This window comes from Pezoporus wallicus, unplaced genomic scaffold (genome assembly GCF_028554395.1).
Source record: "Pezoporus wallicus isolate ANWC-B61680 ecotype Strahan unplaced genomic scaffold, APGP_CSIRO_Pwel_v1 contig_227, whole genome shotgun sequence".
Taxonomy (NCBI): domain Eukaryota; kingdom Metazoa; phylum Chordata; class Aves; order Psittaciformes; family Psittacidae; genus Pezoporus; species Pezoporus wallicus.
Window position 1 is genome coordinate 13318083 of NW_026635704.1, and position 25810 is coordinate 13343892.

A 25810-nucleotide genomic window follows, 5' to 3' on the forward strand; every position below is an offset into this window, starting at 1 on the left:
GTTGCTCCCTCCACACTCATTCTGTTAAGACTTCTTTTCTTGACTACAGCCAGATATGGGTTATCTTGAAGCATTTTGCTGTCCATAGGAGGTAATCCAATGAGTCTGTCTGTGGTGTCTATACTTTGACTTATTTGAGCAACTACTCACATATTCTTATACAAGCCTGATATATTTGCCTGTCCTCCTCGTCCTTCCTCACCCCCAAAGAACCAAAGGTGACAGAGAAGATTGTTATGATTATGTCCTTACCACTTAGAATTTGAGCACAGGGTGTCTTCCTGAAAGACTCTGAAAATCCACTGTGAACTGAGAGATATTTTTCTCTACTGAATTCCTTGGTGTAGAGAGTTTACTGCAGTTTCTTAGTGTCTCTGCTAACCATTTTCCTATGTTTCATTTCAGATGCTACAAATTTACCAAGGCCACAGTTGGAGAATTCTGGCTCCCTAGCTGAAGCATTTGTTCAGATGTCTGGCAACATAAGTGATGATTCTTGACAAATTTTCCTGTCAACAAATGGAAAGCAAGGAAAACATGTTGCATTTTGACTTCTAGAGAGACATGGGAAGGGACAGTGGAATTTACAAAATGCATTCAGGAAAATGGAAGTTCGAAGATGATAATCTAAACTGATTTTCTGATTGCCAAGACAAGTCTAGGGAAGAGGACAGAGAAACTATGGCAGGGAGACTGCATAATGGGGAAAAGAAGCTGGAAGAGCAAGAGTTCCAGCAGGAGCTCTTCAGGGAGTACATGCATTGCCCGAAGGCAGGCTGCACGGTATGTCCCTCTAAAGGTCCCTTATGCGCGGGCAGCATGTACCAGCTGCTCAACACAGTGCTTTGGTAAGACACAAGGCAGTGTTTATGAGACTTTCTTCTGGGTCATCCCCATGGTCCTCGGCCCTTATCTGTGATGGAAAAAAAAGGGATAAGAATCCACATAGTCCCTGTATTCTTTTTTGTACCACTTTTTAACAACTAGCTCCCAGTTGCTGGGGCATTCTGCTTGTTTGGTTTTCCCTTGGGGTTGTTGGCATAGCATGCTTTTTGCAGTGATCCTGCATGTTTTCTGTTTTAATAAATGTATTTTCCAGATTTTCTTACTCTGAGAAATAATCAAAAAGAATTTTAAAGCAACATTAGAGCAGTACTGTGTTGAAGTATAGTTGCCTGTCTATAGTGTCCTCACTTAAAATATGTCATCGCATGAAATTACCTTTGGTTAAACCTACCACTGCTATGTGGTGGAATCTCCTTCCCAAATATAGGTCAAAAGTGCTCTTCGGTCTTTTCTGTAGATGCGGTTGCATCTACAGACTTGTCCCAAGTCTAAGACATCCAAGCTGATGATAGTGGCCTATTTCTAAGCACTGCACTTGTCTGATAATGTTTTTATTTAAGTAACCTGGGGAACTCTTTAATGTGAATTGGTCATTGCTAGTCTATTCATGACAAATATCATCATGGAGATGGGAGCTCCACTCAAGCTTTTCCACTGATGTTACATGATTTTTCCATATAGTGGCGGTGGATGTCTGAGTATCTTCTTCTGGGCCAAATGAAAATAACAGCTTTTGATTTGAATAGTTTATAACAGGAAATTATACCCAGGTGAAAATGAATCATGTCTTGATTTTGAAGTGCATCCTAGAAATGGTTGGCTTTTTCAGGGAAAGGCAGGAGTTGGAACAGCTCTAGGAAGCCTCCTACAAAACGCTGACAAGCAGCTATCTACAAATGCTGTTCCAGGAGCTGTTGGGTAGGTCTCCAGAAGGCTGTGAGCTCAGGGTGTGTGGGCATGTGGTAGAACCCAAGCTGAAACAGGATGTCTGGCAGAAAGGCATTGCACTCTAACTGCTTACTCTGGTGCAGTTTAAATTCTCAGAGAGGTAATATGACAAGATTTTTTTAACTGGAGAATGGCAGTCCAGCTCTGAAGCCCCCACTGTGTGCTTTGGACCCTGTGCAGAGTATTTTTGCAAATTTGACCTAATGGAAAATGTTGATTACTGCTCTAAGGGGTTTGTATTCTTTATTTGTGATCTTTATTTTGTTGCTACCTTTATTTTTGTTGGGTTTTAAACTGTTTTCTACAAACTGTTTCCTTACCTTCATGTGTTTTGTTGTTCCAAGAAACAGATTTCTCTTTAAAGCACTTTTCAGATTATAGGTATTACTAATTTAATACTTAAAAAAAAAAACAACAAAAGAAACCAAAACAATACAAAAATAAAATAAGCACAAACAAAAAGAAACCAACACTCTTTGGAAAGAAGTGTCACTGAGTTAATGCATATGCCACTGTCATTCCCAGTCCCATGCAAGGCAGAACAGACGTTGAACGCATCACGTTTTTTTGTCCTTCTCTTGTTTCTGTGATTGGGAAAGCAATAAAAATGTTTATTTTGCAGTCTGTCATGATCTGCAGTAACTGTAGCTGTGAATGCATTATTGTAATGCTATAGGAGATAGTGCTGGCTTGCAGGTGTACAGATACTTTACATGAATACACACATCTCTCTGTCTCTGCACCACAGATGTCCAAGCACTTTAATTCAATGTTGGTCAATGTACAGATAAATGTCCAGTTATTAATGTATACTGTAGTTGTACAGAAAGACCCAAACCACTATGGGGACCTAAAGAACAAATAAGCAGCAAGAAATTATTTTTGTTCCAAATACAGATATGTGTCACAGGGTAGAAGATGACATGGAACAAGAATATGTGTGGAGATATTAGCAGAGTTTGGAAATAAACCCTAGTTCTCCAAACTTCCAGCCAGGTGTTCTACCACTACTCTTCATCTCCAAATGAGAGGTTGTGAACACTTGGCACCATTACTGTTATGTTTGATGTACAAGTCTGGTTGGAAGTAAATTGATTTGCTCTATGCTTTGGAAATGGCACTTTGTGCTTTGTAACTGTTTACATAATACATCTTTGTTACTGTTTTAATCTTATGTTTGCATGCCTTTAATATATGTTTAATATAAGAAGTAGTGGCATCCTGGAAATAATAATGTGTTTATTCTTCGTGATTTGTGGTGCTTACTGTTTTATTTTAACTGCTCTGTGTATTCATGAAAAAGGTTGCCACTGAGAAATTTTAATTTAATAGAGACATGGGAATTAAAGGCTGTCTTAATTTTACTAATAAAATGAGGGTGAGAGAGAGGACAAAGACTGTATTTTATGGTAATGTTAAGTGAGTCAGTGATAAACTATAAATCTGTTTCATCTTTGCCAATTTGGGAGCCATGACGATGATGTAGAGTTATTTATTTTGTGCAATAGACTTTTCTCAGTGTATCATAGCTTGTGTTTTTCACATGGCAGAACAGAAGAATTCCATAGCTTTACATTTCTGATCCATAACGTGTGAAATTTCAAAGGTTATTTTCATGATAGGAGTTTCAGAATGTAGAGTTGACATTTATGGAACAAATAGAAATCTGGGACAATGTCGCTCAATGCAACCAAGTGTTACATATCTTTGTTGTTAATAACTTAATTTTTAACATTCTCAGCATGTCATGCATTTAAGCTCAAATGAAAATGGTTTTCTGCATTAATGATTTATCTCTATGCTGCATATTTTCATTCTGAATTGAAAAGATGTGGGAAAGAAAAATAATGAAAGCATATCCCAAGTACCAGTAAAACCAGAGCATAGAGCTTGACAATTTGCTTTTGGTGCTCTTTCGGGGATGCATTTTTCCCCTCTCTCCAGTTAACTTTTAGTTGGTATTATTTCCTTTGATTCCTACTTCAAAGACAACTTTATTAGTTTTTAGTAAAGAGAGTCAACGCTTTTGTCACATTGGTGAAGAAGTCTTTCCTGTGTTAAGATCAACTAAATATGAAATGATTATTCCTAAGAACAGATAATGGCATTCATGAAACCTCCAACACACTGCTCTCCTCCAGCAGGAGCATAAACTCCCCAAAAAAGAGGAGGAGACTTGCTCTTGTCACCTCCTTATAAAAAACTGCTTGGAATTAGAAGATTGCTGTTAATTGTGTGGTGTTTTTCTTTTGCCATTTATGTTCAGAGTTTGTGTATGTTCAGTACTCAATTTTTTATGTTATTTTGGGTTCTTTGGATGAAAATGGATTGATAGGTTAGTTAAAGATTTTGGCAAGAAAAATAATTTCATTAAACAAATTAATTATGCCAAACTCTTTATAATGACCATAGCAGTGTTATTCAACAGATGGTCACTGGTTCATTTTTATGAATGAGAATATTGGGAATTCTCCATACTCGTTATGTGTGAGAGATTCACAGATGTCCTTTGCAAACCTGCTTGTGAAAGGCTGGATGTAAGTACTACATTTTGGTGGTGATTTTACGAGAGCTTTTAATGTTTAACTTGTGTCCCATGTGAACTTTAATTTTCTTTCTTTATTTATTTGTGTGCTGCACAGATAGGATGGTAGTAATGTTTTACAGAATATTTCGACAGTGATCAGTTCTAGGAATTTACAACTTGCAGCTTTTTTAACTGAAGCATTTAGTGCAAAGTGACTGAATACATTTGAAATGTAAACATAGCGTCTTGTTAAAGAAAAGTATACATTATGCAAGCCATTATATGTGCTATATGTGTTTCTCTCTTGCTTTCCATAGTAAAAATGACATCTTACCATTTGGTAAAATCATCAGCTCTTTCTTGCAGATCTGTAGGAAGCCCAGCTAGCAGATTGTGTATCTCTAAAAATGGATGAGATGCAAAAGGCTGTGTTGGTAAAAGATGCCAATGTAGTTCGTGTTAGTTACTGTTTCTGTATCTGCAGTGAGATCTGGAACAATTTTTCTTTGGAATGTGTTACAAAATTCCTCATTTTCCTCAGTTACAAATTTGACTCATCTACTTTGTGTTTATTCCCTTCAACGTAAGAGCCAAACCTAGAGATTTATTTGGTCATAATGGCTAGGAAAACACTAAATTAACTTGATGCACTAAGAGCTCAATATAGCAAAACCTTTGGTGCATGTTTCACTTTGAGTAATCCCATTGATTTCCCAGCTAAGTAGAATTAATCTTTGGATACAAGATTCTTGTCTTATCCTGCAGTAGTCTTGTTTCTTAAAATTAATATCCCTCAGGCCAAGTGTAGAGAAGTTATACGTTCATCCTTAGCAGGGGCTGCTCAGGGTGCCCTTGGTTTATACTTAACTTGTTCTGGTGGTTGGCTTTACTGGTACCTAGGTGTCAGTCGGCAATTTTTCCCTCTGCTGGGCTGGTTCTAGTGCTATCTTGCAAAGACTTGTCTATCCAAAATTTCAGATCTTGAAGCTTAAATTCAAAGAGGAATTTAACACTAAATCATTGTGAGTAGCTGGGAATACTAAGTCCCAGTAAACAGGATGACTGAGCAAAATCTCAGCTATTTCTTTACCCTGCAAATCAAATGTTAGATTATTTACTTGATACTTTTGTATCCTCCATCCCTGAAGGGTTCAAGGCCACGTTAGATGGGCCTTTGAGGAACCTGGTCTAGTGGAAGGTGTCGTTGCCTGTGGCAGGAGAGTTGGAACTACATGATCTCAAAGGTCCCTTCCAATCAAAACCATTCAGATTCTATGATAGAAAGGCATAGGGAACATAATTAATTTCTTCTCTGGGCTCAGTATAATTCATTGGCACTCCGTGTTAAAACTTTGATGTAGATTTTTATTTCCACATGGGTTTGTTTGGTTTTGGGTTGGGTTGGGTCTTTTTTTTTCATTCTACAACCTGTCCTTCAGGTGTCCGTGTGTGTAGCTTTACTGTCAGTTTGAGTTATCCCATACAGATTTCCAAGTTAATTATGTGTCCTGTATGGTGATCAGTTCCTTCCATTGTGAAACTGGTGGAGATAGGGGAGGGACTGTCAGTGAAACAATGGCTGTTAGGAGAAAGGAAACCCTGAAAAGCAAATGTGTGTCAAAGGGAAATGGTGTATGTAAGATCTGTGCTTGGTCCTCACATGTTTGGGTGCTTACCGGAGCTCAGAAGTGGACTGTGCCTAAAAGTAAGTAGTTCTGGTAGCAACACTTAACACTTGCATGCTCCCAGCTGCATTTCTGCTGCTTGTGGTTCTGAGTGTCAAGGCAGTGCTGGGATGAACTGTGCTGTCTTGCAGTAACGCTCTGTGAGCATGGGGTGGCCTGTGCTTCTTGGAAGTGCCAAATTAATTGCAAAAATGTATCCTTAAGGTCCACAAGTGGCCGTCCTTGAAGGTCATGAAAGAAGGTAAGTGGTGTGCCTGACAAAGACTGGGTATGGCTGCTTTCACTCTGACACACTGACGTGTCACCTAAAGTGTACAAATGCTTCCTACCTGTCACTGATGGAGGATACACTGCTGCTTACTTTCTGTCATGTGTGGGAGTTGTATCTAAAGCATTGAAAATCAACTATGAATCTGCCTTTGTCACAGTGGCTGTATAAATCATTAAAATGGTATTTCCTTATGCATGCTGGCAACAAGGCTATGGTTGTAAAGAGGTGTAAATTGTCTTGAAACGGCAAGAGCAGGCTAGAGGAAAAGATGGGACATCATTTGGGCTCTTCCTCCTTTATCTAGGGTATGACACTGAGGATGGATATTTCTTCTCTTTGCTCATCAGGCAAATGAGGCTGTGGGGCACAATAATAAAGGTTGTGGTTATACTGGTATGCTGTTGGCACAGAAGTTGGCTGTCTTTTCAGTTAATTTTTACTGGACTATCTGTTACTGTCTAAGTTGTGTTACTATATAAATAAGGACCACTTGGTTAGCTTGGCAGGGCTGTGCACTGAGGGTCATTTTTGGCATTTTGGGGAATTTTTGAGAAATTTTTGTATTTTCTGTCCACAAGTCTGGCTGTACTTGCTCAATACCAGTAGAAATTTTCTGTTTCATACATGCTGTTCTTTGTGTCTTTCTGCTTGTTTCCTTGGTTCAGTGCAGATTTGACCAGCTTCCTCTCTTTGTTCAATTTCAAGTGTTCTAATTTGCTTTTTATTGCAGCGTGCTTATGTGTCTTTTAAGAAGTGTGCTATAAAAAAGGTCAATCAATGAAATAGCTTTTGTGTGGCTTCGTGTATTTTATGTTGTGTAGTGTGTTATTTAGAGCAATAGAGTGACATCGATTTTATTTTCAGAGAGTTTTTTTTATTATTTAGATATGTGAACATTTTGGCAAGATATTACAGATTAATTGAAGTTACAGACCTAAACCTTACAAGGCATCAGTCATTCGTGTTCATAAACCTACAGGGATAATTCATATAAAATATGTCCCTTGTTGCTATAGTATTACTTTAATAAATCCTTCTCTAGATCATAATACAAATCACAGTTACAAAAAGAGTGTGCACTGTAATATTGAAGAAAAGCAGACAGAAGGGTAGGAGAGATCTGTATTAAGCCCAGCCCATTCTGATTAATTCCAGAATTGTAATGCTTGGAGAGCTACTAATTGGCAGGTGTTCATATCTGTACGTTTTAAAATCTTTGGAATCAGATAACATTTTTTGTATAAAACAGCCTGACAGGTATTTGCTATTTCTAATCTTTAAATATTTGGCATTACATTATCAACCCTGTATTTGATCCATTTATGAAACACAAAGCACTTCCATTTGTAGAGATTTATTCTTGTATCATTTTTCCCCAGATTTGCCAGAACACCATCATGTTCGTGTTCTGAAGGTTAATGCCCAAAGTCAAGCAGACAGAAGCCAAGTGCTGCAAGGTTTCCAAGATTAGGACTGATTCCCTTCACGAAAATAAATGATTCCTGCCATGTTCAGTGATTTTGTGCAGCACTACTCACGGCTGAGTGAGTGCATCAATACTGTAGTCCTTACATGCTGTACATACTGATGACACTCTGTGTTAACTTGATTGACTGAGCAGTATACTGAGAGGATGCACCTGCGAGAGATGTGCAGACATATATATTTTTATTCTGGTTTTGAAACATTTATTTTACATTTTCTTTACTTAGAAGCCTTAGTTTCACATTCCATGGGTTATCATGTTGTACTGCTAAGGTAGAGCAAATAGTTATATGTGCTTCTTTATTGTCAAAATGATTGGAAAATAATCTAAGGTGCATCTTCTTTCTCTTTATAAAAAAAAAAAAAAAGCCTGATTTTATATTTAAAAGGAAAATGACATAAAGGGAACAAGTATGAATTCTGGCAAGTCAGTAGCTATGTAAATCATGCTTATTGTAAGAGATTCAGTTTAATGGTATAGAAATGTCTCATGTTATTCGCTTATAAGCATTATTTTTTGTTACATTTTACATTTTGTTATCATTTTTGTAGGCTTTAAGACAACAGCAGAAAAGAAGAAATGGAGTCTCAATGATGGTAAACAAGACTGTTCCTCGTGTTGTTTTGACACCATTAAAGGTGTCTGACGAGCAGTCGGATTCTCCTTCAGGTAAATAGCTAAAGGACCTTTTGCAAGATCAGCTGGAGGTACACAGCATTCCTCTGAATCAGCTGTGTAGCGCACAGAATTTGGATCTGCTGAAATAATGTTTCCACTTGGTGGCTTTATTTAACGTCTACATTTCCTCATCAAATCTGGTGTCTGAAGGATAGAGATTTTGCTTTAATACAGAATGTAAGGCATGCAATTAAATGACAATTGATAATAGCAGCTGTAAAGTAATGCAAAGTAACATTTTGTTTGGCACTGGAACTCTGATGGAGCACCACATGCTGGTATTCAGTGTCTCAAAAAGGGGAGGTGGGGAAAAAAGACAAGCTTCTCTGTGAATATGAATTTGTGTCTCAATTCTGCATTGCAATACTCAGATCCTTTTGTTAGCTTTTCTTCTGGTACTATGCTTATCACTGCAGCATAACCTTGACCTTTAGTTCTGGTGGTTAAGTTGCTTCATTTTAAGAGATTTCTATGGCTATGTTTAACACAAATTGACAATTTTATTTCCAGGTATATCTATATATCCAGGTATATTCTTCTATAAATGTTTCTTCACAAAGAAATGACCTTTTTCCACCTTTATATTACTTTACTGCCCCATAAATTGTGGTTAAAATATTTTTAAAGATAACCCTTAGGCATTATAGGAAAATTTTATTTTTATTAGATAAATGAACATTTTTATTGACTGCAGTGTTCAGTAAACTTTAGTTTTCAGCACTTAATTGATTTATTGAGCTTTTACTTCCATTTCCTCTGATGATGAGGATTCATACTGTAACCAGAAAAAAGTGTATTGCCTTTCAGCAAATAGATGTCGATTTTTTTAAAATCCTATTTTCTTAGGGGGTGCTGGGGGGATTGTTGGTACACGTGCATCAGTATCACATTTGGCGGGTTTTATTTTTTCCTAAGGATCTGAATCTAAAAATGGTGAAGCAGATGGTTCTGATAAAGAGATGAAACATGGGCAAAAGTCTCCAACAGGAAAACAAACCAGCCAGCACTTAAAGAGGTTAAAAAAATCTGGTTTAGGTGAGTAGGAGTGAAATAATTACCTTGCTTGTTATTGTAATACTGACATTTTTCTAAACACTGTGTTTTCCCTAGAAGTTTTATTTTTCTGGTTTATCTGTGCAGCTGACCCTTTCTCAAGAAATCATCTTTCTGGCTGCCTGGAAGATCCATGGGCAATTTTTCTCCCCCCCCCCCCACCCCAGAATGCTTTTCTATAGTTGCTTTTTAAAGGTTGGCAGACCTAAGCAACTGCAGACAGAGAGGTCATTTAGCGATTAGCTTCTGATTGCTGCATCAGGATTTTCTGGGGGATGGGGGCACATGTACTCTTTCTTCCTGTTAAATTTGCTTGCAGCCTAATATGTATTTATTCCCAAAGTCAATAGCATATTTGCTCACATACCTGCCCTATTAGAAGTTTACCTTCTTTTCTTCATTTCTGTTACTCCATGACATATAGAGATTTGACATATAATTTTTGGTTGATTCTCTTCCTTTGTTTCTTCGGTTGGATCCTTAATTATTTTGAAACTACATCTCTTGAAGTGGTAGATAGAGTTTCTGGGTTTATTTTCTGTGCTTTTTAGCAAGATTCATGGATGATGATCTGTAATTAATGAAGAATTTTCTCTGAAGAGATGATAAGAGTAAATTCTCAGTAGCTTCATGTGATAGGCAGATTTTCCCGCTCTGCAGGAAATATAATTGGAAATGTTCCCTAAGGAGAAGATAATGTAGTGTTCACTAAGACTCTTGTCTCAGCTAAAGTAAAGTAGAATAATTGCATAACTGTTTCTTTATCTTTACAAAGGACTGCTTGCATTCAGCAGACTACTGAATCATTTACAGGAGCATTTTGCAACATGGCCATATTGGAAAAGTTAGCAAACAAGCTTTTTATAGTGGCTGGATCATCCATCCATCTGTCTTCATGGTGATAAGATTGTTCTTCTTTATTAATGATCAGGCCTTGTTCTATTTTTATAACTATCCTGTAAAATACCTTGAAAGTATTTTACTTCATAAATGGCATAGCTTGGTTGTTAAATATGCTATTGGCAGTTCCTGGTGAACTGTATCCTGCAATCATTATTGGATCACAGCCTTCCATGAAAGTGCATTTTGGTTTCCTGTATGTTCTCTCTGCAGATTATTGATCAGTCTCTTAGAGGGATAGCTAGTCCTTCATGTTCACCCAATGGCATTATTCAAACCCAAAAATGCTCCTTCAGTGTTACAACTTTTGCTATACAAAGATATGTTCAATTTCAGATGATTTCCTGTAACTTAATGAACTTAATGAAGGCTAAAATATGTAATTTGATGTATACGTTCCTCCCCAGCCTCAGATATTTCATCAATTTTTATCTGATGGTACCAAATGGAGAGTGAATTTATTAAATTGTTTTGTAGACTTCAGAAAAAATCCTCTGGCCTTCTGGGACACCATGCTTGGAATGTGAGGAACTGTGTATCAATTTTAATGGTTTCTGTTCTCATACCTACTGAAATGTTTCTCTTATGACACATATTTCTTGGGATACTAATACAACAGTTGTTGAACATTTTTGAGAATAGGTTCAGTGTCCTATATAATGCACAATTCAGTTCCAGACACTGTTTGATTGTCTGAAACTGCTGATCTGCCCGATATTCACTGTATGTTGTGATTGGTAGACTTTCTGAGCTCCCATTAAATATGATGACTTTTTCCCCCCTTTTAGTTAACTGATTCTGCCAACTATGTGATTTCTATCCTTTTCCTATTTTGCTTTTTATACTTCAGTGTAGAACCATAGTGCTTCCAACCTTTTCATAGTTAATTATCTGTGCTGGAGACTAATCTCTTCCAAGAAGCTGTAAGCTTGAGTTTCTCTCTCATCTTTGAGGTTCTATTTCTGATCTGGGCAGTGATCATCCCAAACTCTGGTTTGCAGCTCTATAAGGATTCAAAATGTGTTTGTGGAAAATGATGTAAAACCCATTGTCATATGTTTTGTCATAAACTTCTCCCAGAGTTACTAGCTTTGAAGTAGTGGCATATTCTTGTATTCCACAGAAATACTGCTTTCCATGCTACTCCAAAATACTTCGCTAAATCTGAGTACAAACTTGAGGGCTTCATTAAAGGTCCTAAACTAGCCATAGCAAGGGTGAGGGGGGAGAATTTGTGGTTCTTCTGAACAGTTTTGGGTTATTTTTTGAAGTATGCCTATCCTGGGCATCCACAGTTTGTTACTGGCCTATCATGCTAGGAATAAGACACATATTTCTTCCAAAAGTTGATAAAACCGCCATAGCAGCCTGTGAGCAGTAGTATTTTAAATAAATCAGAAAATATGTGACCCAGTCACACAGAATTGGGTTTGACTTTCTGATACTGTCTTGGCTTTTTACACTATTAAAATATCTGCCACTGAAGGACATTACTGATTTTGTAGTCATTTGTCTTGTTTTAGTTTGGATCATCTGTATGTGTATGTCTTTCCCTAGGATATGAAACATTAGCTGGGGAAAATGTTACTCCAGTTTTGAGTCACTTAGGAGATGGGGATGTGCATTCTGTATTGATTAAAGAAAAGCATATACATACAGACGTTAAAATCAGATACATCATACTACTTGTGTTACACTTGGGGAACTGTTTTCTTTTTGCATTTATATTTAGTGGGTGGAACAGATGGTAAGGACAGTTTATTGTGATGCATTCATGGAAATGAGCACTTCTTCCATACAAATGTCCTTTAAACCAGGGCATTCATTTGTTTGTAATGGAGTCTTTGCTGTACTGAAATACAGTATGCTGGAAATATGTGTTGGAAAAGGTTATCTTGTGCTGAGTGCAACATAATCCTTGTCTTATTCAGTTAGTATTGTCTGCTGTAAAGTAAAAGGAAATTGCAAGAATGTCTGTGGGAGGCTGTGGCTGAAGGGAAGCTTTTAGAATTTACAAATCTGCATTTTCTTACCTTTGTACGTTTTGTGGGTGATGTTAGAGTCTTTCTGGGGAGCCTATTGTAGGCCTTGCAAGAAAGCTAATGCGTAATTGCATGAATTTTATTGGTGTTACTGTTAACTAATTTGTAGCATTTGAGAAGTTCCTAATAATCAGTTTGCCAAAATTCATCCATTTGTAAAATACATTTTTTCTTTTTAACATGTCAGTTGCAGTGCTTGTGGAGAGGTCCTTTGTGAATGCAAAATGCCATCATTGCTCATAGCATTGGAATAATCTTTTCAATTGCTTTTTTTAGAGATTCAGCTGGAGTTTGTGTATTACTTAGTTATAAAATAATGTCACCCCTTTTGTAGCATCTTTAAAATTTTTGAAAGTACAAAATCTGGAGAAGTTTCCTGGGAAAGGTTAGAAGCTTTGAGTTTGTCGAGCCATCTGAGCTGCCCACTTCTTCCATTTACATATTATCATAATATGTTAAGACTGAGAGGAAAATAGAATTATAGCAGTATGTATATACCCTGAAGCAGGTAGCAGTAATTGCGCTTTAAGGACCTTTAAAAGGTACCTTTTAAATTTTATCCTAGAAACAATAGCAAAATGAGACCACAAGGAGCCTCCAGTGGTCATCTGTTTCTTTCATCAGTCATAGGGCAATCAGTCATACATCAGTCATTCCCGAGAGGTATTTGTCTAACATATTCTTGAAGATTTCCACTGATGGAGACTGTATTGCCCTCCTATGCATCTAATCCAGTGTCTCTTTGTCTTTGGTGGTTGAAAGCTGTCTTTTCCCAGTATCTTCAGAAATATTTCTTACTGTGCAAGAGTTAGGTTGCTATTTGGTGTGGACAGTAAGAAGACAGTGTCCCTTACCATTTTGCATCAACCATTTATGTATTTCCCCTTCTCTCTGCTGAGTCTTTATCTTACTTATTCCCAGGTTTTCATTTTTCCTCACAACCTTGTTTTCTAAACCTCTGATAATTCCTGCTGCTGCCTTCTGTGTGCTGATCATTTGAGATCATAGGTTCTTAAGATAATTCTGAAAAATTCATGTTTTCAGATACTCATTTAACACATTAAATAATCTCATCTCTATAATCACTGTCTATTTTAGTTTTAGCCAACACTGTTGGCTTTTAGTTTTAGCCAACACTGTAGTTTTTAGCCAACACTGTTGGACAAGTTACATAGGCCATAGTGCACTGCATGGCAAAAGAGAAGCTTTCTGTAATGACTGATTCACATGAAACTCATCAAGCAGCCTTTTACTTGGAAGTAGATGTTTATAATTGCTTGATATCATGATGGAAATTTTCTGCTGCTTCTGAGTTGAGCTGGTGTCTTGAGCTGGAAGTAAGAACATGTCATCTGTGATATTTACTGGAACATGGGTCCTGTTAGAGCTTAAGAGACAAATACAGGGAAAATAGAAGCTGGTAATACACCTAGAAAAGGCTGTGCTACCCTTTTCACAGTACTGTTTCTCTGGAGCTTACTGTATTATAAAATAAAACTAAAAACATAGAAAGAAGACTTGTTCTTATTCTCTTCTTTTTTTTTTTTTTTATGTTTAAAGTTATTTCTGTTTATTTACTCCAGGACATTTGAAATGGACCAAAGCTGAGGATATTGACATAGAAACACCAGGATCTATTCTAGTGAACACTAACCTGAGGGCTTTAATAAATAAACACACCTTTGCTTCTTTACCTCAGCATTTTCAACAATACCTCCTGCTTTTGCTTCCAGAAGTAGACAGGCAGGTAAGTAGCATAATGCAATATTTTTTCCTTTAATGAGATTTTTTTTACAATGTATATGCATAGGCTGATCTGATTGACAAGGAATTGTTACAGGAAAGAGTAAGAAGTTTTCCATACTTTCTGAGGTAGAACTGTTAGATGTGGGATGACTACATTTTTTATCTAAGTGTCAACCAGCTCCTGCTTCCTTTCTTTCTGGAAACTCTGCAAGTTCCTGATTTGTCTAAATGGAAACTAGCCAGCAGATCTTTTGAACTTGCCAAATCTCTTAATCAGCTTTCCTACCTATGTTTTTGAAGGTAAACTTCTCATCTTCAAGACTTTATTTACGTTGATTCTCTTTTCATCTGCGATCTTCCTGGGCATTCTGCCAGCAGTGTCCAGGTCAATATTAGTTCTGTTAGTTTCTTCTCCCCTCAGATTTTACACGTGCCTATGTATGCATCTGCTTGGCTCCAGTGCACTGAATCCATTCATTCACACCTTTTGTAAGGAAGTTCTTGTTCAGACATCGCAGCTGCAGGCTCGTAAGACTTGTTAATCAGTTCTGTTGAGGAGAATGATTTGGGGAGTAACTGCGGGGAAAATAAAAGTTCAATTTCATGTTGTTTCCTACAATGTCTGATTCCTTCTGCATTTGTTGGCCAGATTGCAGGCATCTTAGAGCAAGAAAAAAATCCTTCCATCATGTTTAGCAGTTAAAATAGCAAAAAGAGCCCAAACCAATATCATTTACTCACTTGCCTGACTTCCAGATTTAAACAATCTTACCAATTTCAATGGGGAATACTCATGTACTGAATTCTGACACATTAAGTGACCCAAATAAACTTCACTTTTTTTTTTTTTTTTTTTGCAGATGGTCAGTATCCCTCTTCTTCTATAATAACTTAAGTAACTTTAATAGTCATTGAAATGACTGATTAAAACCTTCATCTAAAATCATTACGTTAAATGCCATGGTTTCATTTCTTAAACGGTTAGTAGTTAGTGTCTACCACAGTAACACAAGGGAAAGCAATACAATATGAGACAAAAAAGAGAAAGAAAAAATGTATTGATGTACTCAGCCTCCTATCAAATTAGACACTATGTTGTGGACTAAAATTACGCACTTTGGTAATGGAACATTTGTAAAAGAGCATTAAGCCACAGCCATAAGGAGAAGCAATGTAAATTTTTTTGTTCTCAGGCTCCCACAAGGCAGTCAGATTCGGTATTTACAAATTTTAAAAGAAACCTTTTCCCTACTGTAAAACAGAGTTCAACTTAGTGCCCAGCAAGTGTTTTGATTTTTCTTTTTATTTCCAGCTAATTGACCAGAAGAGATTAAAAAAAATAAAATCTGTGAGGTAAAATTATGTTTTCTCTCCAACCACTGAAGATCCCAGTGTTCATGAATTATATTTCAGGGGCAGGGCCTTATTAAGAAGTTTCACACTTTAAAATTTATTTTTAGAAATGGAAGTTCTGGAACTGTCAATTCATTTAACTTCTTATCAGGGTCCCTACAGCAGAGTTTTTGGCAAAGAAATCAAGAGAATATTTGTTGAATTTAATCACACCTCAGTAGTTAAAAGCAATGCATTTCTTTTTAATATTTATTTCAGAAAGCACTCGCACAACGCATAAATTGCAGGTATTATTTCAAAGGCCAGACACTACATATTTGTACATTTACTTCATAAATAAACTAGTCGCAAAAGAGCATGTGCTATGAGACATTTACAGGTGTCCTTCTGTCTTGTCATCTTCTCACAGCGTTCTGTGGGGGTGGATACCATACAATATTTTAATGTGTGTTTGGAAGGCAGGAGTCTCCATTTCTGGAAGGTTAATGGAAATGTTTGGCCTCTAAGTGTGATAGTTTGGGGGTTGTTTTCTATTGGGAGTGAAATAGTCTTGACTACTCGCTTTGTGGAAGTCTCAGTAGAGAAAGAATTGCATCCCTTTCTTGATATCTGAGAATATGTTCTTTGCTATGCCTAAAGGGTAGCATCTCTGATACAGGCTGATGAAAAAAATTGAACTGATACTCTTCCTTCGTGTGGCAAGTGGAAAATGCCAGTGTAGTGCTCGAGGATCAAGTGAGAGGGAGAGAGAATTCCAACCAGGGAGTCTCTTGTGTTGGTCACTCCAACTGGGCAAAACAATGTTGTTCAGCATTCCTCTTTTATTTCTACTTTCTAAATTAACAGACAAGCAAAAATGGTGTAAAACTATTCTTTGATTTAGCTGCCCATCTCTAAGGGTTAAGGTTTTTTTATATTGGCCTTTTCTTGTTTTGCCTGAGAATTCCTACTCCTGCTCTTCTGGCTCCAGAGTGTTTCCTACCTGTGTGCTGCTCTCCAGTTGTCTGCTGCTGTCTTCCCCAGAGAAAACTGTATGTCTGTGTTGTCATGTGGATATAGTATGTGAAGCACTGTAATAAATGGCACTATAAAAATGTAATAGAGTTATGCTATTTGTATATATAAAGTGATCTGTGAAATAAATTACTAACGAAGTGCAGTCTCATTTAGGCTTTATTACTGCTCCACATAGGAAAACCCTATGATGAATGATTCTTTGTCATTTCTGTCATAAACACCGTTTTCCTGGGTGGTATAACTCCTCCTCCTTAAATTGTACTGAGCTGAAACTTGTCATGCATATGCCGCTTTGAATAAGCATTTTTAGAAACCATTAGTGAAGGAAGTTGAGGTCTTCCTTCTTTGTGTGTGTGTGCAAGTGCTTATTATAAATAAGTTATTTCCCTCTCAACGCTGGCTAGTCTAATATGTTTTTAAAAAGTTCAGGGCCAAGTCAGAAGCCTCATGGAATATGTTTTAGGATTTTTTTTTTTTTCTTGGCATATGGGATAGTGTTCAAATTTTATGGTGGTTATCAGGCAGCCATGGGAGCCCCTTATGGAACAGGAGCCATGAGAGTCGCTTATGGAACAAAGGGCCGTAAGAAAGATGTCCCAGAATAGATTGAGAACAGCTCTGTTGTTGATGCTGTCCTTTTTCTTACTCCAGCTAGATTTTTGTCAAAGGAGAAGTGCAGGATCATTACTTTTTTTTTTTTTCTTTAGGAAAAGGTAAGTTGTATCATCAGTTTTTCACACTTGAAATTGATTTCAGCTTTTATATTAGTTTTAACTGTATTTCACTAATAATGAGGTCAGCGTGTAATTTTCTATATTCAGAATGCTTACAAAAGAAATTGGAGCAAGTTGGCAGTTATGGTAGATATGTTTTGTCAGTGATTTGCTTTCATTTGGGTTCACAGCAAAATAGTATGTGGACATTGTTCAAAGAAGCAGCCATGTCCAGACAGGTCTGCTTAGCATGCTGCTCCAAAACATTGCGTCCCTGGATACTGAGAATTTTGTATCTGAAATTTGAACATCCAGATTTTCAGCTCTTTGTTAATCTATAGGGAATCAAATGCTTCCAAACTTTGAAGCTCAGCTGATACAGAAGCCTGTTGGGTGATCCCCCACAAGACCTAGATGACTGAGCTGGCAATAAGAAAGCACATAGGTGTAGAAACTATATAGAAAGCAAACTCTCTGCACAAAAGATTTCAGTTGTCACAAATCCCAACAAAGTATTTTTCTTTTCAGCTCTAATTAGAACATTCTACAGCTGAAGAACAATCGAATTTTCATCAAAGAATACCTGCTTCTAATATTAATACATCAAGCTGATAATTACATGTAACAGAAGCCTTCCTGACCACCTCTCAGCAAATACTCGTCTTCAAAGCAGGAAGTTTCTCAGTGTACCTAGATTGCTATACTGCATCAGTGTCTCTTTAAATATTAATTACACAACTTCTGTTGTGCAAGGATGAGTAACACGTCTGTATGACAGGATCCTGAAAAGGAATGGCAGCTGATCTTGTTTATACCAGCTTTCCTTGTTGTTATTACTAGGGAGTCAAATTCCTGCTGTTAACACTGGGGTATAAGCAAAAGGAAGGGAAATACACCCGTGTAGTTAGTAAGCTTCCAAGAAGTGCTGCCTTATCTGAATAGTAGCAGAAAGCTTAAGTGATTTTACTTATGCTTAGAGAGCTAAACAAAATGTTCTTTCCTGAATGCTCTGAAAACAAAATGTCTTCACAGACTCTAGAAATGCTTAACAACTTTCTGATCTTTGAGGATTTAACCCCTTGTTCTGTATTTTCTCTTCTGATAATGCTGGGTTCTTCTGAGCCTCTTGTGGTTTGCACCTGCCCTGCCCTTTCACATAGGATGAGAATTTCCTTCTGCAAAAACACCCATGAAGGATCTCAGAGGCTCCTCAGACCTGTGTATTAGGTTGCAATGTTATTTTGTCTGACAGAACCTACTCATGAAGAGCATTTAAAACAGTAGAAGATATCCTAGTAAAAATTATCAGTTCTTAGCTTTACTTGTTTAATGAAGTAAATTTAGCAATCCTTTATTTTATTCTCTGAACCAATCTACATTTTATAGATAGTTGAGGTAGTTACTTAAATTCAAAATTCAAAACTTAAAAACTCTTATGGAACTTAAATTCAAAATTCAAAACTTAAAAACTCTTATGGAAATACTTAAGCCATGTAGTATTGCAGAAGTGCCTGTGAATATTTCATGCTTATAGTAAACCAATCTGCTACAAAGAAAGCCATGACTTACAAATCAAAAAACTCTAAAATGGGTCAAAACCCACCTTAATCTCTTTCTTTTAATTTCTAAATCAGTGAATTCCAAAATAATAACTGTTTCTTGGGTCAGTGCCAGTATTGTTGCTATGTAACAACATTACAGCAACTTGTCACTTCAAGGTCAGAGTAGGTTCTGTGTTTATCTCTTGGTCTGTTCTATTTACATAGATGCTAGCACTTCCAGGTTAACTATATCACCTTGAAAGGATTCCCTTTCACCTCATGTTGGAAAAGGGCACAGGTTGCTGTCAGTTAGTGATTTTCTCAGTTCTGTTTAAGATAGTTAGAAGTAATTGTGAGGAGGTTGTCTACAGATTTCTATTTAAGAACCTCTTTGTTTTCATGTAGTATGAATCAGCTTAATTTCTGTTCATACTATTTGAGCAGTGATAACAAGAGGTAACCATTGTTTTCATTGTGCACAAATTACTCCTACTCCTGGGCACATCAGTTAAAGTTCTGCAGTGGAGTGGGTAAGGAGCAGTACACAAAATTGTTAGGCATGTAAAGACAAGGAGAGAGGTCTGGTGTCTGCCATTCTGACACTTAGTATTTATTTGATTCTTTGTAATCAAAAGAATAATATAAATACTGTTTAGTATCTATCTTACTTTATATTAGTTTTATATTAAAAAAGAGTAAGCAAAGTTTTATTTTCACAGTTCCTTCCTTGTAGCAGTGTAAACATCTTGTTTGCTTTCTTAACTTTATCAGTACTTGAGATTATATTTGCCATTGGAATTTCAGCATTTTCTTTATAAAACATCAAACTGCAGAAATTAATCCTGTTTGTATTATTTTCTCCCAGGTTTGTTTTACATTTCTCTCCATGGAATTATGTGTAGTAGGAGTTAAATGGTACCCTTATATTACTTAGCTCTCTTTTCTGCTAATACTGCAACCTTTTAGCTCTCCTTTTCAATTCTTTATCACCAGTAGCTTTCAAATATTTATTATTATGTTCCTGTAAATGTTTTTTTTTACACCAAAATAGTTGTCGGGTTATGACAAAAGGACTTAGTTCAGAGGAGAACATTTGCAATAGAAGGTTAAACGTAAGATGTCTTATACACCTAAACATATTTAAAAAGCTGTAAAATTGGCACCCCTGTGTGTGTAGTAATTGAAGGTCATTTTATTTCACATTTCTTCCTTTAACTGATATTTTTTCTTTGATTTATTGGTTAATGTGAATAGCATGGCACTGTTGTAATGTGCTTTATTTGTACAGCTTTATTAGGGTAGTTTTAATATAAGTATATTGCATACTAGATGGATGAAGAAATTCCAAAGCATTTAAGCTGCCTTTTCAATAAGAATCTGGAGCTCTGATTCCTGACCTCAGCTATCCAGGGGTGTTCAGAGAGATTCCTAGCCCCGTCTGGCCCCTTTGTCCTTGTGCGGCAAATTAATACATCTTTTACCCAATGCAGATGTATGGATGGTGTATCTGCACATTTCACAGTCGTGTATTAACAACAAACATCAGTTTCGCTTTACATGAGTTGAAAGCTGAAAAATTTTACTTCAAAATCCTTGTTGGCTTTAGCTACAGGAATATTCTTGTAGCTTCCCTCGTGGAATCCAGTAAGGCTCACCGCAGTTGCATTGCAATTTCACTGCTCTGATTGGTGTGGTAATGGAATTCTTGTTTCCTCTTTTACAATAATCCTTAGAGGTCCTTCTCAGTACTTCTGCATATATGAACAGGAAGATTTACATTTTTTATTAGATGACATGTTTTTTGTATATTTGCAGGCTTCATCATTGTATTTCAGAAGTATGAATCAGTGTTTTCCACTATGCTGCATCCATGTTGTGGAAGTTCTTGTTTTATTTTTAAAGCCCTATCTACAAGCTCTCATCACACTTCAAGCGTGTCTCACCTTTATGAGCAAGCTTTGTGGAGCTGTTAGTGGAGCTACTGTCATTGCTTTTGTCTGTAGCAAGGCTCAACTCAGAGCATCTTGCAAGACATTGTGCCGTGCCCAGTGAAAGCTGAAAATACAAGAGTCACAGCACTTTCTGCATCAACCTTTTCCATAAGTCCTTCTGGTGTGTGAGGAGTGCAGTGCTCGAGGTTCTCGTTCTGACGCGAACTAGTGAAGCTTTGTTCCCATCTCCTTCCTTCCAACAATTTACATTTAACAAAATTATGAGTACTTGAAAAAGAGACAGGAACTTATAAAACACCTCCTTTCCAATGGGAAAGTATTTGCACAAGTGTCCTTTTGAAAGACTATGCTAGGAACTGTGAGAGAATAATTTATATGTGAACATAAATGGTAACGTATATATGGGCGCAACGGTCTGAGATGCTTCAGGTTATGTGTCTGATAACGATGCACTACTGCAGTGTATAGTGTTTCAACTGTTTCTTCCTTGAAAAGTGCTAGTAATTTAATTATATGAATTGGTCTGCAGTTCCACCAGTGTTGCCACTGGAACTGGGTTGAGAACAGAACATTCCTTACAGTTCTGAATCTGAAGACAGCTAAAGACTTGAAACAGGATGTTGGATGCAGGTGCAGCGAAAAGAAGAGCAAGCAGAACTGAACCATCTGTACTTCTGCTGCAGTCTCTCTCTCTCAACCCTTTCTTTCTCTTCTATCCCCCACACACTTTGTTTTGCTTAAATAAAAAAGGGGAAAAGATGTTGACGGTCTTTTTTGTAGTTATTTCATAACTTTGGTATTTGAATTATTTAAATTCAGTTTTTCTTTAGCTTGTTCTCTCTTGTGTTAAGGACATAGCAGCTGATTTTGCATGGGAGAGCAATGTCTTCTAATGCCTAGAGAAAAGGGATTTGGTGTAGGGCTTTCATTTATGACACTCCTCAGAAATTACAGACTTATTTTAGATGTTGACATGTAACATCCCTTCACTTTCTGCTTCTCGGGGTCAATGGCATATGTATTTTATTTTTATCAATAGCTAGATGTATAGACCCTGGCTGTTTGCATCTTTCTTTTTCTCTACCTTCCCCAACATGTGAGCATTGTTGACTAATGTAATGTTTTAGTTTCTCAAAGTCTCCAACTATCTTCTTTTTAAATAAGTTTCATACATGCTTGCCTCAGTCACCATCTATGTATGTTTTTCTATTTCTCCTTTTTTTTCCAGGCTTATATGCATCTTCTAGTACCTTTAAAAATGCTTGCTCTTTGTTATGTGGTCTCATATACTTGGGTTTGGTAGTTGTGTAAAGGATGTCATAGAAAAATAAGTACTAATTGTAATTTCTACAATTTGAATATAGTTAGAAAGTATTGTTTGCTTCATTCTGGTTTTCCTTCTATTTTACTTGGGTTTTGCTTCATTTTAAAACATGCTTTATCTTTTAGTTTTGCTACATTTATTATTCTCCTTAAATTCTTCATTTAATTTCGTGCATCTGAGCTCAACCAGATTGGATTCTATTGTCTTTTTTGACACTACAGTGTACTGGAATGAATATAGCTATCCCACTTGTCTTCTTGATTTAGACAAGGTCAAAATTAACAAGTCATATTTCATTTTGAAAACATATGTATGCAATTCTTCAGTCTTACTTGGCATATTTCCCACTTTAGTGAAGATGGAAAAGGTCTTTGTTTCTTTCCTTTAAAGAATCTTATTAGTTTTCTCCTCTTTTGTGAAGCAATTATTCCTCTAGTAGTAGGTGTTTTCTGTCATTTTATGTTTTACTTCTAAGTTTAATCTGGTTATTTTTTAAAGAACTAAAGTAATACTCAGAATTACTTTCACCATCTGTTTCCAGAATCTGTATTTTTGTTTTGTATTCGAGGATGAACTGTTTTTGTTATGTCAGTGATCAGTTGAGAATGACAAGATTTTTTTCTTACAAGGATTCATAATTTAGGACTAAATAAAACAGCCATATTCTCTGTGTCAGGTTATACTCTACTGCAAGAAGGTGAGACCCATGGAAAGGAGAGAGTCAACATTAGCACTCAAGTTGTATTGCATCATAATTGCTGTGAGAGACATAGTGTAAGCTGGTATTTTACCACCTCACCTACCTAAAAAGTGAAGTTGAGGTGGCTAAGTTTGTAGTTCTGGGAGCAGATCTTAAGTCAGATACATGTATTGCTGTTTACTGTATTCCTTTGTGATGCATGTATCTGTGTTATCATTTGTGTACTTCTCTGTTTTAACTGGTTTGTGGTCACAAAAGCACAAAAGTACTAATGGTTGTGTGTTGTTGGAAGCTTACCTACTTTAAACTCAGAACTGCTTTCCATGGCTTTATATACATGGAAACTCTTTAAGAAATGATAAGTTTTTCTTCACAATCATAGTACTGTTGTGCAAATGTGTGCATTTTTTTTGTGTTTGAGAGAAGCCTTTAAGTTCCTTACCATCAGGCAAAGAAGCAGTTGCTATCCTTTTGTCTCTGTGGTGTTTTGCAAGCCCTGGTTTTTTTTTTAATGTTCTGTAGCTTCCAACTGTATTACTTCTTCCACACTCCTACCATCTGTGTTCTTAAGACCTGAAATCAACATTTTGTATTAAACTTGGTAATTACCAACTTCTTTGCTATTCATTCCCCTCCCTTTTTTTTATCCTCTCCAATATTATACTGTGCCTTTCTCTGCACATGTTTTTCTTTCTCTTTTTTATGTATGCCAAAACCATTGACAAAAATTTGCTTCACTTGAGAAGGGAAGTGGTTGCCCTCAAAGGGAGCAGTATATGGGTATGGAGCTCTTTTATAGGGTGGATTACAGTTTGTTTCAGGTCTTAGGGATGATGGTCAGAGAAGAGGCAGGTGGATGTCATCCTGGTGGGAGTTGCTAGACCATCCAGTATAACTCAGCACTGGTAAAGCCACACCTAGAGTACCTTGTCCAGTTCTGGGCTCCCCAGCAGAGAGATGGAGCTACTGGAGACTGCAGGGTCACTGAGAGGATTAAGGGACGGGAGCATCTTTCATATGAAGAAAAGTCTTTGAGAGCTCAGACTTAGCCTAAACTTATTAAACAAATAGTATTGAGTCATCATCTTGAATATTAGGCATGGCCAGTTTACCTCAGAAGCTGTGGAAAGAATCTAGAGAAGGGCACCAAAATTTACATGAACCATAAAAAGAAAAAAAAAAATCTAAAGAAAAATTACTGGATTGGGGCTTCTTAGTCTACCAGAACTAAATTAAACATGAAGAGCAGCAACTTTAATAACAAACAAGTGCTGTATTTCATACAACAGGCAACTAACCCATGGAAGTTATTTGCGTACTAATAGTTAGAACTAATGGCTGGCAAACTTCAGCTGATACAAATAGAAGATGGTGGATGCATATATAGGTAGTAGCCAGAGTTATATGAAATAGACTGCAATATTTATGAGAAATAAAAATCCCCCTTTTCAGTCTTCTGCCAGCTAAACTAACTAGAAACAGGCATCTTTTATTTAACAACTTTCCTACTAATTGGTTATTATGTGATCTTTCACAAGCCGTATTCACATGATCTGTTCCTTGTAAATATTAAGGGTTAGTTCAGCCTCTGATTTTATCTGATATTGTTACCATATGGTTCCACTTACATATGTCTTGACTGCTGAAAAATATAGTATCTTTGCTTAGCATTGAGTTGCGTAGCAGAAACACCATCATCAGAAATCCAGCCATTGTTTAACAGAACTTACAGATTTTTTTGTGACAACTACAGCTGCTTTTCCTTTTCTTACCCAAGTGCATTCACAGTCATTTTCTATTATAGACTTGCCAACTGTTAGAACATCCTTTCAGTTTGGTCCCATTTATCACAATCTCTGAATGGTAGTTGGATAAGTGGAAAAATTATTTGTAGATAGGTAATGGAATACTTGAACAGTCAGCAGTATCAGTATGAAATGGAGAAACTTCCTCCTTGATTTTCATACTAGAGATACGTGCAATTTCATGTAAAAGTGTTTTTTAGATGGGTAAAAGCTAAGTTTTATAATTGTCAGCTGTTATTTTACAGGGAGAGCTCTAGCTGTAGAGAACTTCTGACATAATCAGTTCCCAGATCATTAGGCAAAGTATTGAACAGGAGAATCATTGTTTTGCATCATTATATAGAATTTAGTCATACATTAGTGCAAGCAGATATTGTTAGTTTCTGAAGAATGTGTCAGTCAAAAATTAAACAGTCCAGAGGCTGACAAAACCACATGAAGTAGTAACTTCTGTTCCCCTTTTTAGTGTGTTGTCCATTTTGCAATGGTAATATTTTTTTTAGAAAGCATTAGTAAGGGCAAAGTACATGGCTTTTAATACTACTCTCTGCAGCCATTCTGAATTTTCCAATGAGGATTCCTGGCTGTTTGGCTTAATGAGAAGCCTGCTCTGGTGTGATGCTAAACTTAGCCTCAAGAACAGAGAGTATCTAACTTGGCTTTTAATATGTCTCAAGCTATCAACTGCTAACAGAGGAGTAAGGCTCCTTCCAGCCATCATGGAGAATAATTGTGGTGGCTAATACAATAGTTTTGTGTTTAGGAAAGACGATTCCAGAAATAGAGAGTGTCTCCTCAATACAAGCAGATCCAGAAGGCAGTGCAATGCTCCATGCTATGACATCCATTTAAGATATTTTGGCACTGATTGCAATCTAAGGTTTAAATTGCATGTAAACAAATCTAAGCCCTTATCTTATGAAATTGCAGTGTTTCTGAAGGTCATTCTGTCCAAATGAGTGGTTGTTTCAGATATGAAGCATGAGCTGTGGTCAGTTGCACTAGATTGCATAAAGTGACTTCATTGGGAGGACATTAAGAGGCTAGAGGCATTGAAGACAGAATACAAGGACTGACTTAAGCACCTTTCTTTAAAAAAAAAAGATTGGCAATTGGTTAGAAGAGAAATGTGTGCAAGAGCACTTTTAATTTTATTTTTAATAATGGTGTAATAGATGGTGATTTGATATACTTCCCTTTAGCTTTGAAAATGGTGAAACACT

The 25810-nt window shown here is 36.7% G+C and overlaps 1 protein-coding gene across 5 annotated transcripts in view; it reads left to right on the forward strand.

The window, feature by feature from the left end:
- ASXL3 (ASXL transcriptional regulator 3) overlaps nucleotides 1–25810 on the forward strand; it is a 120132-nt gene that overhangs the window by 72303 nt on the left and 22019 nt on the right. For 3 of the 5 annotated variants that reach the window (XM_057397703.1, XM_057397704.1, XM_057397705.1), the window contains 3 exons: nucleotides 8315–8432; nucleotides 9357–9476; nucleotides 14020–14183. In XM_057397703.1, coding sequence (XP_057253686.1) covers nucleotides 8315–8432; nucleotides 9357–9476; nucleotides 14020–14183 — 402 coding nt within the window. Of the gene's footprint in view, nucleotides 1–405; nucleotides 784–7494; nucleotides 7822–8314; nucleotides 8433–9356; nucleotides 9477–14019; nucleotides 14184–25810 lie in introns of those variants that run through there. The other 2 variants (XM_057397706.1, XM_057397707.1) reach the window with 2 other exon arrangements.